The sequence below is a fragment of the Arvicanthis niloticus genome, chromosome 5 (genome assembly GCF_011762505.2).
Source record: "Arvicanthis niloticus isolate mArvNil1 chromosome 5, mArvNil1.pat.X, whole genome shotgun sequence".
Classification (NCBI taxonomy): domain Eukaryota; kingdom Metazoa; phylum Chordata; class Mammalia; order Rodentia; family Muridae; genus Arvicanthis; species Arvicanthis niloticus.
Window position 1 is genome coordinate 7770390 of NC_047662.1, and position 16414 is coordinate 7786803.

Here is a 16414-nt window from a genome sequence, read left to right on the forward strand (position 1 = left end):
GCTCCGTGGGGGACTGCTAGACTGTCTGAGCCCCAGGAGAAGAAAAGAGAAGAAAGTCTAGGAGTCTGACCTCCCACCCCATATGGCTGCAACAGGAGGCTGACAAGCCCTTTCATTTGGAGCACTTTCCCTAGCTAGCCGCCAGTGCTTTTAACAGCACTGAATCTGTTCTAGGAGACTCAGAGGCTGTGTGGGGAGTGTGAGGAGGTGGGTGTGTCTCAGATGCTATGGTGCTGGGCTCCATCTCTAATTAGTACCCAGAAGGCAAATGAACACGGAAAGAGGCAATTTGACTCTTCTGCTGATTCTCTGTGGTTGTTTCTGATGGAGCCGTCAGTGGATGCCTACCTCAGGCAGGTCCAGGATACATGCTCACACAGAAAGAAACTCCGAAACTGCACTCTACACAGAATGGATTAAATAAGCCTTATTAGAAACCCGGAAAGAGCAGGAAGGAGTTCTGCTTCTCTCATCTCTTTTAATGTCTCTTTTAGACTTCCACTTTCTTAAAGCCCCCACTCCCTCACTTGCTTGCTTGCTCTGTCAGCACTGCTAGGCTCTGTAGACTTTGTAGGTAATTATAAAACTGGAAAGAACCCAAGAGACAGGAGGTGTACTGTCGTGGGAACTGTGGGGGGAAGAGGCCTGTGGCACTCGCTCTTGGGAGACCTCAGGCTGTGAGCTTGTTATTTAAGGGAGCTGGACAAACCACAGCTCCGCTTTTCCAAGGCATCCAAGCTGTCCCTACTTGGTGCAGTCAGGGAAAAGAGAAGGCAATAGAAAGCAAAGGCCATGAAAGAGCCCAAGGAAAAGAAACTGCGGTTTTAAAGATAGAGAAAGAGCAGAGGAGGATGGCAGTGGAAGGGAGGGAAGAAACAAGAGCAAGCATTGAAGGGAGTGACCAGGCAGCTCACACAGGACAGGCCACCAAGGAACAGGTGAAGAAGTGGGTAAAGACACACACAGCAGGCAAGTCAAAGGCCACAGGGAACACTAAAGCATCTCAGATCTGATCAGATCCAAATTTTAAGAATATTTACACCTGTTTTATATTTCTTCTAAGGAATGGTTGTAGGATAGCAGAGTAAAAAGTAGAAAGAACAAAACCCTGTTTTTAAGTCACATGGCTCATTCTGAATCTCTCTTCCCTCCTTCGTCCAGATCAAAACTGCCCAGCAGAACTTGCCAAGAAAACGAAAAGTTCTAGACACACTGTCTGATGAAGGAGCCATGTGCCACGTGTGCCTCTGAGCACTGATATGAGGCCAGCATGACTGTGGAACTGCCTTTATGTCTTATTCAGTTTTACAATAGCTAGGAGTGGCTGGTGGCTACTGTACCAGGCAATGAAGTTCTAGATACCCGTTGGACTTCAAACACACTTAGTTGTATAAATTAATGAGCTAGATTTGATAGAATACATTTCTTTCATTCACTGAAGAATGAATATAAAATGTTCATGTATGAAAATACATAAAACAGTAACTTTTGGGTTTCTCTGTTCTGGATAATTAGCCTATTCATTCACTCACCCATCTGCCATTTTTGTGTGTGTGTATAATTTATTTGGATTCATGTTGTATGCAGAGGCCAGAGTCAATGTCAGATTGCTTCCTTAGTTGGCCCTCCATCTTACTGATTGAATGACAGTGTTTAAATGTGGTTATGTGTGTGCTGTATATGCACATGCATGGGGGCGTGCTGAGTGTGTGTGGAGGCCAGTGGAACATGTCAGGTGTCCTCTGTTTTCACTCTCTGCCTTAATTACTTGAAGACAGTGGCTTTTTAAAAATTAAACAAAAAGTTTTATAAGTGTGGGTATTTTCCTGAATGTTTGCCTGCACGTGTACCATGTGTGTGCCTGGGCCCACAGAGAGCAGAACACGTGTACCATGTGTGTGCCTGGGCCCACAGAGAGCAGAACACGTGTACCATGTGTGTGCCTGGGCCCACAGAGAGCAGAACACGTGTACCATGGGTGTGCCTGGGCTCACAGAGAGCAGAAGAGAGCATTAAATCTCTGGAACAGTTGTGAGTTGCCATGTAGGTGCTGGGAATCAAACCCGGGTTCTCTGGAGGAGTCAATGTTCTTAACAGCTGAGCCATCTCTTGGGCCCCTAGAAAAGGTTTCTCACTGAGCCTGGAGCCAGGCTGGCTGTGTAACACTGGCAAACCTCTTATCTCTACCCGCGACAGTGTTTGGTCTTACAAGTGCCTACATGAGCCACATCCAGCTTTTCATGTGGCACTGGGGTATGAATGAAGATCCTCAGCTCTGCAGCACACGTTCTTACGAGGGAACCACCTCTCCACCTGCCTTCTCGCCCCTTATTTTCTGAAACAGGATTTCTTTCTGGACCCAGAACTCACCAACGGGGCAGGATTGGCTGCCTAGAAGCTCTGGGATCCACTGGTTTGCTTCTCTAGCACTACAGTCAGATGCACAGCACCATGCCTGGCTTCTACGTAGGCACTTGGGGATCTGAACTCATGTCCTTGTGCTTGTTGTACAGCATGCACTATTGACTGAGTCATCTCACCAGCCTCTGTCTACCTGAAATTCTCTTTTGTTGCTGTTTATTTGTTTTTCAAGTCAGTATTTTTCTATGTAGTCCTGGCTGTCCTGGAACTTACTCTGTAGACCAGGTTGGCTTTGAACTCAAGAGATCTACTTGCCTCTGTCTCCCAAGTGCTGGGATTAAAGGTGTGCACCACCATCCCACCATCACCTAGGTGAAGTTCTTGTTTACAGCTAAATTTATTGACATTAAATTATCATGCAAAAACACTACACTCTGTTCTGTCTTGGGGATTCTAACCACTATTCTTGAGAACTAAAAACCACAGTGACTTTCCAAAAAGCGATGTGTAATTAGCTGAGTGGAACTCGATATGTAGACCAGGTTGGCTTCAAACTCATAGAGGTCCCCTGCCTTAATGGCAGCCTAGCTCCAAAAGAGCAGATCAATAGTATCATTTTTTTAAAGTAAGATTTCTTTCTTTCTAGTTATGTGTATGGGTATTCTGCCTGTCTGTGTACCATGCGCATACCGTGCTTGAAGAGGCCAGAAGAGGGCACTGGATCTTCTGGTAAAGATCATCAGCTGCTGGGAACAGAACCCAGGTCCTCTGCAAGAGTAGCCAGTGCTTTTAGCTGCCAAGCCATCTCTCTAGACCCAAGAGCTAATGATTACAAAGGTAAAGCTCTAGAATGAGTTCCTTAGCAGACCAGCCAAGGTCAGGAGCACAAGACAACAGATGGGTGGGAAAAGTGCAGTGCCCAGGGACGCGTGGTTCTTCTGCCTGGACCATGATGCAGGGTCAGAAAATGAAAACATAGCCGGGCGTGGTGGTGCACGCCTTTAATCCCAGCACTTGGGAGGCAGAGGCAGGAGGATTTCTGAGTTCGAGGACAGCCTGGTCTACAGAGTGAGTTCCAGGTCAGCCAGGGCTACACAGAGAAACCCTGTCTCGAAAAACCAAAAAAAAAAAAAAAAAAAAAAAAACCATAAAACAGCAAAGCCAGGAACAGTGGCTCACAGCCACAATCTACCACTAGGGTGGTTGAGTCAGGAGGACTGCCACAAATTCAAGTAAGTCTGGGATAGACAAGTTCCAGGCCAGTCTGAGCTACAGGGTGAGAGTGACTCAAACAACACAGCGAACCAGCGAAAGCAAACCCAGCCAACCCTGTGCTGAGGAGGAACAGAGGTCAGAAACACCACAGTTGTAGATGCTTCCTGGGAAGGCATCTGGTGACACAGAGCAAGAGTCTGAGGTGAGAACTGTTGGGGGCCACTCGGTTCATCACCCCAGTGTAGCTCACCATTCCCCCAGGGCCTCGAGACAGCGCATGCGGCCCAGCATCAGCTCCGGGTCATCCTTGTTTGTGTCCATCTTCTTGTCATAGGCCACTAGGGCGTCCTCCCATTCATGCAGCTTCTCATACCAGGTGGCCTGGATCTCCTGCAGAGAGCAAAGGTTAGCACGGAGTCCTCACACTCTCCTAGGCTGCACTACACTCAGTACAAGCGTTCCTACCAGTGTGCCTCAGCTTAGACTGACAAGCACTTATCTGGAGGTGGGTTGTTTGGCAGAGTTAGAAATGTTAGTTCCTGTGCACACTCATGACTGATCCTGAATCCTGAGATAAACTGAGAGCATGTGAAGGGTCCAGCTCCATCCCCATCACTTGTACATAAGGGAACGCATGCAGGGAGAGTGGAACCCAATCACAGGTCCTGCACTCCAGTCTGCTGCACTGCTAACCCCGGACTGTGTGACAGGCACAGCAGCCCGGGCCACAGCTGCTTCTTTTTAGAAGTCCTTGATTCTCTGCATTCTTAACGCATTTCTAAACTTTCAGGAAATAATTTAAAATACAATACAATGCTACTACTTAAAATTCTTTGGACAGCCTTTCATCCTTCTACAGTCTTCCATCCAACATTCCCTTCTGTGTAGTACTTGGCACTGCTACCAGTGTCAAGGCCAAAGGAGGGATTCCATTATTCTGGCAGACAGAGTGCCACGCTGATGTGGTGTCCACATGAGTAAGGACCTCAGTCTGGAAGTTCCAAACAGAATGATCAGAGACTATTTTATGTGTTTTCTGTCTGCCTTTGAGTTTCTTAATCAGCTTGGTAGGAGATTATTTCTGTACCAGGCTACAGGGTCTCCAGAGGGCCTTAAAGAACAACACGACTCTGAGGTGGAACTTGTATATGATAAAGGCAGGGTCCACATTAGTTTTCCCTGCTTCTTTCTCACATTTCTAAATAAAACTGATGTTTATAGAGCAGATACAGAAAAAGTCAGTACTCTGCTGAGTGGCTTGAAGAACATCTTCTTTCTGAACCCAGGTAAGAGGCCATTTTTTACTGTGTAATGTTGGCTGCATTTCCTTCTGGTATCCCCTGTTGCCCACGCACTACCACTGTATCAGCCTCAGCCCCAGTGCCACTGGGGTTTGCTGAGATCAGCCTATCTGTCTAAGGTAAACTAAACTTCATCCTATAAGCCAAGAATAATGCCTTATTTTGCCTACATATGAAAGAGAGCTTGGAAAGAATGGCTTAGAGACAGTATAGAGGGACACTGGAGAGGAATGGCTGAGACACAGTGTAGAGAGATATTCTAAGATGAAGGACAGCACAGATAAATGTCCCAGGCTGAGCTTCTGCCCAAGGAGCCAGTGACTAATGAGTGGCACACTCTGTGAACCAGCAGAAAGCAGAGGGAGCAGCATATGGCGCAGGTCAAGCAGGGGGCAGGACATTCTGAATTGCAATGGGTTGGAGAAACTATAGGGTTTAAGCAATGAATCACACAAAATTCTAATGAGATTGCTGTTACATAAACTGTGCTGAGAAAGCACAGGCTCTGCCAAGAAAAGGCAAACCATTGTCAAACTTAATACGATTCAGCTACCTAAGTATAACAGAAAATCTGCCACGGTTCAGCAGTAATCCTGAGCTAATGGTCGCCTTTAGAACCTGGGCATGGAGAGACTTTCATTTATGGTTGGCACTCTAAGCACAGAAGCATGAACCATCTGTTGGCAGATCACCTGAACACCAGATGTGCGAAGAGCCCTTGTTTCAATCAGACTTAAGGGCCCACACTCTTGGGATACTGCAGCAGAGTACAGCCTGCTCTGAGGAGCACTGTGTACTTTCTGCTTCCGGAAACAAAGACTTGGCAAAGATGATGAGATACCATTTTTTGTGTTCTGTCATCATCTGGAGGGAGGCTGTCCTTAGTTTGTTTACAGGCAATATGTGTTTAAGACGGTGAAAGATCACCTGCTGTCTCAGTCCGAAGTTCTAGCATTGTTCAGTCCAATGAGGCACCACACTAGACATCAAACAGAAGCCCCTGACTCTTGATTAAGGCACACCACTGGAAGTGACCTACACAATTAATAAAAAGCTCCTCATCAAATATATGGACCCAGAGCTTCTTGACCTTCCAGGGTCCCAGTATTGAACTGATTAAGTTAGTGCTTTATAAATTCATGGTTAATCAAAGCACCCTCTCAAACCTCAAAGAATTATGGGAATGATTTGTTTATGACAGGCAAGGATGGCAGCAGAGAAGCATCTACATAAGAAACAATGCGCTGGGCGGTGGTGGCACACGCCTTTAATCCCAGCACTTGGGAGGCAGAGGCAGGCGGATTTCTGAGTTCAAGGCCAGCCTGGTCTACAAAGTGAGTTCCAGGACAGCCAGGACTACACAGAGAAACCCTGTCTCAAACACCCCCCCCCCCCCCAAAAAAAAAAAAAAAACCCAAAAAAGAAACAATGCAAACAGTCTGGTATCAGATACAAATTAAAAGGATGCATTTTATTCTCCCCTTGGGGAATTAGCCAGTTTCTAACAGGGACAGGCACAGGGGTTCTGTCATGGGTAGCATACAGGTGATAGGCTAGGCTGAATGGTGCTCTTGGTACCTGCTTGCCCAGAAAAAGTCCTGCTCCTGCCTTGTATTGCTGTTAGCTCAGATAAGTGTTCAACCTGCTGGGTCCACCGTCCCCTCACTTGAAAAAGGGGACAGTGACAATAGCTACTTTGTCGTCTCCCTGTGAGGATGGAGCCATGCACAGCATGTGGAGTTCTCACCCCAGGGTGAAGCCTGCGCCAGGCGTTCACCGTTCACCGCAGTCACCATGCTGCTCTTCCCTGTGAACGAGCTCCTCCTGCCCTGCCCACATCCTCCTTAAGATCCAGGTAAGTTGGCATCCAGAGCCTTACAAACTAAAGAAAACCCATAGAAAAGGGAAGTAACTTTCTCAAGGTGGCAGCCAAGTGACTCTGTAGCCAAGTCTCTATTTTTGCCTTTCTAGAAAGAAACAGAAGGCACTTACCAGCTCTCCAAAGTGTTTCATGGCATATTCTAACACCCCAGAAGCCGCCTCAGGCTGCTGTAGCTTATTATTAATGCTGAGGGGAAAAGAGGAAGAAATAATTACACTCGTGCATCTGAGGGGAAAGGGTCTGGAGACACTATAGGCTTATCAGCACCCTGAGGATGAGTTCTCACAGACTCAGGGTTATCTGTTACCTACCACTTCCCAGAAAGCTCAGCTTGAATGACTTTATCTGAGAAAAGGGTTTTGATTTCCTGCCCCCAGTCTGAGGGACAGTATAGTAAATGCTAGTACGTGATACTCTGGGCCTGTTCTCTTGACAACAAAGACTGGTTCCCTCTCAGATGCTGTCTGGCAGGCAGTGTGTGTCCAAAGCCTCCCTCGGGCATGCTAGGCATGTGTTTTACTATTGAGCTATGCTCTCAGTCACACATTTAAGCATTTTAAATTGGGACTGGAGAGGTGGCTCAGAGCAGTTCCTTAGTATCAGATACAAATTAAGAGGATGACATTTGGCTCTTGATGAGGACCAAGGTTTGGCTTTCAGCACCCACAGGTCAGCTCACATTGCCTGTAACTCTCATGTGGCCGCTATTTATGCATCATTTCACATACATGGTGCATATATATACATACAGGCAAACACTCATTGACATAAAATAAAAATATTTTTAAAATGATGTAATTCCTACGCTCTCCACTCATGTTGACAGGTCATTTTCCAGAGCCCACTATTTTCAAACCCACAGCCTTCTTTGGTCTCTCTTAGGGACAACTGCCTCCCTCTGAAGTCAGCCTGTAGAAGCAGAGTTTCTAGTGCTGGCCATCAGCATATGGATGCTTTCCACTGGGATTCTACTTCACTGATATCATCTGCAGGTGGTGTTGGGGTCCACAGGACTGGAGGCCTGCACTGTGTGGGCTACTGAGCAAGGCGTTGTGGATGGCCTGGCTCTAGAGTGAAGCAATCAGAGGCTTCAGGATGGCCCTGGAAGCAGGAGAACTGAGAGCCGCAGCCCCCTTAGCCTGAAAGAAACTTGTGTAAATAAGCCAGTCCTAAAGCCGATCTGCTACTGGTATGGAAGGCAGGGATGGGGAGAGCATTAAGGCAGGCAACAACGGCCGTATCCAGTTACTGGACAGCAAACACCACACATGACACATCAACCTGAAAGTCTTGCTGATTAAACCAATATGGATCTAGTTTATTGCAGAGTACAAACTGTCCACTTGAGGAGAATTAATTTTTAAGTGTTTTTGGGAAATTTCAGGATTTGGGTTCCATGTGGTAATATGGCAAGAAGTTGCTGTTATTAATATATTTTAAATTCCACCACCTTTTTTCCAATAAAACTGAAAGGAACTGCCCAGAAATCTGATGGACTAGAGAAGTGAACATCTGTGCATGTAATAATCGAATGTCTCAGGTTTACAAAGCACATTTCTAACAATCCTTCCAATCATTTCCTTTGGCCTCACATCCCTGAGAAAATCAGGAAAGATTAAGATTAGTTCCTTCTTATTAATGAGGACACCAAAGCAAGGAAAAGCAACAATCCCTAAACTCAGACTGAATGTCCCCCCGTAATATCTGGAACACCCGAACGTCTCTATTAATAAGTGAGAGTGGGCTGGCAAGATGGCTCAAGGCACTTGCTGCCAAGCCTGAGATCTGAGTTTGAGCCCCAGAACCCACATGGTATCAGGAAGAATGGACTCCTGGGAACGGTAGGCTGGTCTCTGCATGCACACCATAGCACGTGAGTCCCCTCACCTCAGTGGTCCACTGTCACAGGGTAGGGCGAACTGCACTGCTAACAAACATTCCTCGGTACAGCTCTGTCTCTATCTAGTTCTCTAACAAAGCAATAGTTTTGTTAGTCCAAGTCAACAGAAAAAAGGAAGCTGGTCCACACTCTTAGTCATGGAACATCATGTTCTCAGTACTCATCAGGGACTTCTGAGGCGGCCTTGGCGAGAGGAGCTCCTGGTTGGATGAAGCTGTCCTGACAAGGATGATGAAGTGATCTAACCAGGGTGCTAACTCTAGGAAACAGATTAAAAACAAAAATAAACAAAAAACTCCCACCTCCCCACTTTAGCAGCTGTGTTCTAATCTTGTGTTCTGGAACACACTCTATTTAAAGAACAAACTATAAACCTTTACAAAGTACTTGGCTGGTTTTGAGACTCACTGACACTGTGGTTAAACAAAAAAAACCAAAACCGCATAAAATGCCTTTGCCTAATCCATTCTACTACTAATTATGCACAAAAGGGAATTTAACAATAACTAATCAGAATCAGGAAGTGACAAGTTGGCATCCTAACGCACAAAAGCAAACGTTTCACCAGTGCCACAGCTCAGCAATGCAGCTTTGAGAGACAGACCAGCACAGCACTGTGCATGGAATGAGACCCTCCCCACCCCCATCAAGCCCCAACTCCTTCAGATGTCAGGCAAATCACCTGTGCGGCGCACCTACATCGTGCGTGCCAGCCTTGAGGCTGCGGCGAGGCTCAGTAGGAAGAGGAAGTGCTGCTTGCTGGACACAGTGGAGGACCGCTGCCTTACCCAATGGCCATGGAGTTGGATGCTTCTTGCCCCCGCAGGTTGTTCTTGTGTAGTGGAAAGGAAAACCACTGAAGAATTAACTCTGAGAGAGACAGCCATGAAGAATGAGTGGGCACAATCAGCTAAGCTCATTGTCTTGGCTCTGAGGCCTACAGGACCCAAACCTTGACCCAGGGAGCCTGTGTTTTGGAGGCTTTGATGCTTCCTCCATCTTCTGTGACCCCACCTTAAGGAGCAATGCACTGTGGCAGCTCACGTCATCAGGCAGAGCACTCACTTCAGGTGGTAGGTACGACATTTATGTATGGGCTCTCAGCCCTAGAAAGCTGACAGTTATTAATAGACCCAGTACCTGTATAAAGAAAGGAGATCACAGTCTGTTGATGCTATGCCATTTCAAAGCTACCTTAGAGTTGGTGAGAAGGTTCTTGATGACCTGAGTTCAATCTGTTCAATCTCTGGAACCAATGGTAGTAGGAAAGAACCAAGGCCTGACCGTCATCCTCTGTACACCATGCAGATGTCACTTCATGAGAATACAAGAATAGGGTATGTGTTCTGTGCTGGTGACGCTTTTCTTTGCTCTGAAAAACCCATTTTATGGCAGCTGAGTGTGTAACAAAGCCCCTTCCATAAGCCCTCCCTGTGTGCCCTGATCTGAGACTTAACCTAGCACCAGAGGAATGCTTACTACAAACTAGCTCTCACTGATGCTGGTGGAAGACATGACAGCAAGCAACTCCAGAGACTGGTGTTTGGGCAGCTGTATGTTCATGCCCACAGTTGTGAAGACAGACTAGTCAGACTTCCCACCATGCTCTGCACCATGCTGAAGCCAGAATGAAAGAGTTTTCTGAGCTAAGAGGGACCAAAGCTCACAGCTGTCTGAATATAAGGTGCAGGGTTCATCTGAAGCCTCCATTTCCCTTGAGATTACTCGGGTGCTGTCTTACGTAGTTACAAATCTACAAAGCAAGTCAAACCTGCTTAAGTGAAAATAAAACCAGAGTCCATAAACAGTCCTGATTAAAAAAAAAAGTCACTGGGAAAGAGGCCTACTCATTCTGTTCTTTTCTTTTTAAAGTGAAGCTGAATTCAAGAGCTAGAAACTGGATGTGCTTGCCAACTGAGGAAAGCGTTCTCTGGAGCTGAGTGGGCTTAGTGAGTAAGACAAGAAACTGTCTTCATGTCCTTCACAGACTAGATCACACAGGACGTTTCTTCTCTAGAACTCAAAAATCTCTTTCCTGAGGCTGGGAAAGCAGGCTGGTGAGACTCCAGAGAGAGGTTCTGAAGTGAAGGAACACGTTGCTGCCACAGTAGAATGATGACTGAGACTCCAGTATAACAAGAGGGTCTACTGACCCTGTGATCCCTCACTCAACCTGGCCTTCTGTGCCTTTCCTTTATTTATTTATTTATCTATTTATTTATTTATTTTTGGTTTTTCAAGACAGGGTCTTTCTTTGTAGTACTGGCTGACCTGGAACTCACCTCAGGACAGTTAAGAGTGAAGCGCAGAGATAGCTGCCCACACTAAGCCTGGAGCGAAGGATGCTCAGGCAGACTGGTCACATCTGCGCTACATCTGCAGTGCGCCACCAGAAATTTATGAGAATGTTACTGCTTGCTTCCACATGGCCCTGGGCCTTCCTTCTAAGGCAGACTGCTGTCTGCCTTTTACTTGGTTCCCTGTCAAGGAAGGATTCTCTGAATTCCCTGGCACTGTGCTGATGACACATGTAGCACAGCTGGCAGGAGATGGGCAGAATGGGGTGTCCTGACCAGCCTCAGTGGATGGTGCAGAGCAGCACTTTGGGTCCCTACCACCTCATCACACCTCTCACAGCATAGAGCTGCTTCAGACTCCCTGCTACTTCTCCCAGCAAGGGGCCCAACATGGGTTAACATCAGAATGGACTGTACTCCTTCAGAGCCAGGATAAAAGGGTTGGCTAACCTGATGTCTTTATCAGGCAGCTCAATAGTCTTGGAACAGGAGAATGGTCTGTACAGGGACCACAGCCACAATCTCTCTCCTCCTGGAACTGAGGCCCAAATCCAGGGCACTGCAATTGCTAGGCAAGCACTAGGCCAATGAGCTAAATCCGCCACCCAACCATCTCTTCTGGAATGGGTTAATTTCAAGACAGAAGGACAGCAGTGCAGACAGCAATCAAAGGAACATTTGAACTTAACACACGAGGTGAGGTGGGTCATTTAAGCACAGACAGGAAGGAATATGCCAGGAAACTCTATGGTCCTAGAATTCATTGCCTGGGATGCTCAGCAGGTGAAGGCGTCACCACGTCACCAACTGATGACCTCACATGGTGGATGGTGAATACTGACTTCCAAAAGGTGTCCTCAACTTCCACATGTATGATACTGCACAAATGTGTTAATAACACTCTCTCTCTCTCTCTCTCTCTCTCTCTCTCTCCTCTCTCTCTCTCTCTCTCACACACACACACACACACACACACACAACTAAATTTAATTTTTAAAAAACTTAGAGAAAGAAAATTTTGGCATTTCCCCTACAAAAAAGAGAGAAAAGATGGGACCCATTACAGGTATTCAGATTAGGACCTTTTGGTACCTTTTGCAACTCTTGGGGGATCTACATTACCAAGACTTAAAAATGGCTGAATGCTTGCTACACAATCATGAAGACCAGAGTTCAGATCCCAGCACCCACATAACAAGCCAGGCGTTCTGTGGATGCTCTAACTGCTCTGAGTGGGACAGAAACATGGATGGCTGGGGCTTGCTGGCTTCTAGCCCAGCTGAGGAAAACACTAGCCCCAGGTTCAGGGAGAGACTTTGTTTCGAAGGAATAGTGAAGAGGCCACCAGATGTCTTCTTCTGGTCTTTATGCATGTACACAGCTGTGTGTGCCCCACCTTACATGTGTACACATTCTCCCTCCACCCCCAAATCAATCTTTTTAAAAATATAGGTGTGCTAGGCACAGTAGCACAGGATTATAATCCTAGCATTTAGGAAGCTGAGGTAGGACTATAAATTAAAAACAAAAGTTGATGTAAACCAAGTGGCTGTTTTCTGATGTTTCGCAGGTTTCTGATGCCTTAGTCCCAGTGTGTCCTCAGAAGGAAAGGCTCTACAGCATTCCCATCCCTCCCGCTGGGCAGCTAGCACGAGCCTGTTACATCCAGAGGATGTGTTGAGTGTGCAGTGACACTGTGACCCTCATGGCTGAAAGGAATGGCTGGTAATAGGTGTCTAGGTGAGGAAGACGGAAAAAAGAACTTCACGTTTAGAAGGTAACGAGGGTGAGTGTATCTTCTATAAAATTTTCATTTGTTTATTTCTTGGCTTTCTGAGACAGTCTTCCTATGTAGCCAATGCTGGCCCTTGAATGTACAGTGATATTCATGTGTCAGCCAGAGTACTGGGGACACAGACATAAGCTACCATGCCTGACAAAGCATTTTTGTAACTTGGTGGAGAAGGGGGACACAGAGAGGCACACATGTTTTTTGGTGGCCTAAGGTGCTGATGACTGAACCCAGGACCTCACACACAAGTCAAGCAAGTGCTATCCCACTGAACTCTGCCTCTAGTCTTCCCCATCCCAAATTAAGAAATATTATGTGTAGGGAACTTTATTACAATATAATTTTAATTTCAAAATAATCTCACATATACATATTAAATGTATTCTACACAGTGGTGCCCAGCAAGCGCTCCTGCACTCTGCCTTGGCACATAACATAGGCATTTTCTACTTTACTAAGACACTTTATACTTCTTTTGTTTTGTGAGTTTTGAAATAGTCTCATTATGTAGCCCAGGTTAGCCTTGAACTTTCTATTCTCCTGGCTCAGCCTCTGTAGTACTGGGATTTCAGGTGTGAGCTATTACAATTGCTCTCATAATTCTTTTTAATGCTACGCCACGAGCCACCACCAAGAGAATCCAGCTGGCTGACAGTGGTGCCTGGTGGGGCCAGTACACAAGTCAAGCTGAACATGCACTCACAATCCATGTTCTCTGCTCAGTGACTCCTGAGCACGCTGGAAGGACTGCCTCTGGAAACTGTTCTGGAGGCCAAGCTCTGCCTGTCGATGGGCTGGGTATGTACTATGTTACAGGCTTCTCCTGGATGGATATGGGCCTTGTACCTAATACAACCCAGCATGTGGCACAGGTTGGTTCAAGCCTACTAGTGTCAAAGCACAGGATCTGTGTGGGCCAGGTTTCCAACTGAGGGCCTGTTAGAGGCATGCTGTAAAAGTGATGAATGGCTGTCACATTTCCAAGGCTCTGGCTGATTTAGGGAGCTATTGGCAGGCACACTGCTCCCAGCATGTCAGCCAGTTAATTACTTCCAACTTTATCTTTTTTGTCAGCGCTTCTTGACAAATTGGCTGTTATCTTTTTATTCTGCAACAGCGAGTACTGCCCCTCTGCTGGGGATGCCTGGAGGGTTTTCTCCCTTTTCTGCTTCTTCCTATCCATAGTGAAATGAAGAGCTTGGAGAGACTCTGAGAAAGGAGCTGGTGGGAGGGCTCAAAAGGTCAACCTGAAGCTAGTTTAATCTATTTAGATGCAAAACTCACTGGTTATTTTGGGTGAAGTCTTATCTTGGCTTCTGGATGGCCAAGATCTGGGACTCAGTCTAGCAAGTGGATGCAGTTGAGAAACACTTAGTGTGATCAGGCAGCTTCTAGATATACCTTTTGTAAAAGCAATGAGGACTAGCTCTATACCCTGTTAGGGACAGAGCCACACTGTAGGAATACTGATGTCCCTTCTGAGGTCAGAGGAAAGAAGTTTTTTTTGATAAGGAGGAAGCTTAGGATAGAGAGGTGACACCTGGATGGCAAGACTCACAGGCAGTGAAATGTCCCAAAGTATTTGGAGACATCAGTGGTGTCACCACTCCTGTACTCCAAGGTCACAAAGATAAATGCCAGAGAGAGGATGTAAGACCCAGAACAAGTATTAGGGGAAGTACATGTCCCCTAGAGTCCCACTTCCATCTGACAAGTTCCAGTAAGGTATTCCACCTTGGGATTCCTGTGGTGTCAAATGTAGCTACCATAGCAGACAGACAGACAGACAGGGCCTGTCCTTCACAGAGCTTACAGGCAGATACAAAAATGACAAACCAAAGCAAACAGTGTGGTGATGGGGACAGGGGAAAGGAGAATGACAAGAGGACCGCTGCCAGGCTGGAAGGCAGGACTCAGCCCCATGAGATGTCTCCTCCAGTCAGGCACTTGTCCCTGCATTTATATGTATCATCTATTTTCAAACAAATTTCTAGAAGAGGGACATATGAAAGAACATCTCTAAGTGCACAGGGTATCAGAGGAAAGACACAGTTAGGACTTCCAGTAGAGCAAGAATACACAGGGCAGTGCCCTACAGCTCCCAGGCACCTCCTACCGCACCATCCAATTCCTCAGGGTGACTGTCACCGACTTCTAACACAGCCTGCTGCTTGCTCGATCTCTCTCTCTCTCTCTCTCTCTCTCTCTCTCTCTCTCTCTCTCTCTCTCTCTCTCTCTAAGATTTATTTATCTTTATTTTATATGTATGGGTGATTTGCCTGCAGGGATGTCTGTGCAGATTCATGTGCCTGCAGAAATCAGATGAGGGCACTGGATCCTCTGGAACTGGGGCTACGGATATGGACAGTTGTGAGCTACCATATAGATGCTAGGATCTGTTAACCCTGAGCTGTCTCCCCAGCACTTTGCTTGTTAGTTTTTTAGTGCTATGTGAGCACTCAGCATCCTGCTTGGTCAGTCACACCATGCTGTTGCCTGACACAGCAGTTTTTCCTTCCTCCTGTGGAACAGCTATGCAGCTGGTAAGACAGTACAATTTGCCATGTGACCACTGATGGATGTTTGAAGGGATTTCAGTGCTTGGTTATTGTGTGTGGCCTTTCTATGAACACCCCTGAATGTGTCTTTCAGAGTACATGTGCTTGTAGGTCACAGGCTATGCTCAGCTCTGTGAGACATTATGCTGGGTTCACTGTTTATGGTTCCCTCAGTAGTACAAGAAAACACAGCCAATCTAGTTTCCTGTTAACATTTGATATTTCCAGCTTTTCTACCCTGCCCTTCTGGCTGGTATGCAGTGGTGCCCTGTTATTGTGAGTTTCCACGCTGATTCATGAGATGGCAGGGCCCTGTACATGTTTATGGACCTTTCAGATCTCCTCCATGATGAACCCTGCCCAGCTCCCATGCTCTGCTGGGTAGGGACATCTTTACACCCACCAGACCTGGTGTACACACGAGCACACACTGCAAACCACGCCTGACTTCATAACCCTTCTCAGTGCTGTCGGCTGAAAAAAAAAAAAAAAGACTACTTTCTTGCATTTCCTTCTCTCTCCTCTCCATCTCTCTCTTCTCTCTCTCTCTCTCTCTCTCTCTCTCTCTCTCTCTCTTCTTCTTCTCCTTTTTTTTAAAAATATGAGTGTTCTCTGTATATATACCTACATTACAGAAGAGGGCATCAGATCCCATTACAGATGGTTGTGAGCCACCATGTGGTTGCTGGGAATTGAATTCAGGACCTCTGGAAGAGCAGCCAGTGTTCTTAACCCCTGAGCCGTCTCTCTAGCTCTTCCTTTTCTTTTTACCATGCAGGTCTTGCTATGTAGCTACTTGCTATGTAGTTCAGGTGGTCAAAAACTTACAATCCTCCTGCCTCTGTCCTTTGAGTGCTGGGAGATTAGGAGAGTGCTACCACAAATGGTCTGCACACCTTCATGCTTTCCCTGATGTTGGCGTCTGGCTTATCTCAAGATGCTGAAGGCAATCTCCTATACCAACGTGTTAGGATCTTGCCTCCCACCTTCAGAATTTAACTGTAGAACTGAGATAGTATGCACGGGGTGAGGTGAAGATCAGAATGTGAATGTGTCTGTATGAATGTGAACCAGCTGGCTCACTACACTACTGTAAAGGCTGACCTGT

At 46.4% G+C, this 16414-nt stretch overlaps 1 protein-coding gene across 1 annotated transcript in view; it reads right to left on the reverse strand.

Moving 5' to 3' along the window:
• Window positions 1–16414, reverse strand: part of Mtor (mechanistic target of rapamycin kinase) — a 111372-nt gene that overhangs the window by 42869 nt on the left and 52089 nt on the right. The window contains exons 29-30 of the mRNA XM_034503773.2: window positions 6870–6945; window positions 3827–3966 (exon numbers count right to left, since the gene is read on the reverse strand). Of these exons, the coding sequence (XP_034359664.1) occupies window positions 3827–3966; window positions 6870–6945 (216 nt within the window). The remainder of the gene's footprint in view (window positions 1–3826; window positions 3967–6869; window positions 6946–16414) is intronic.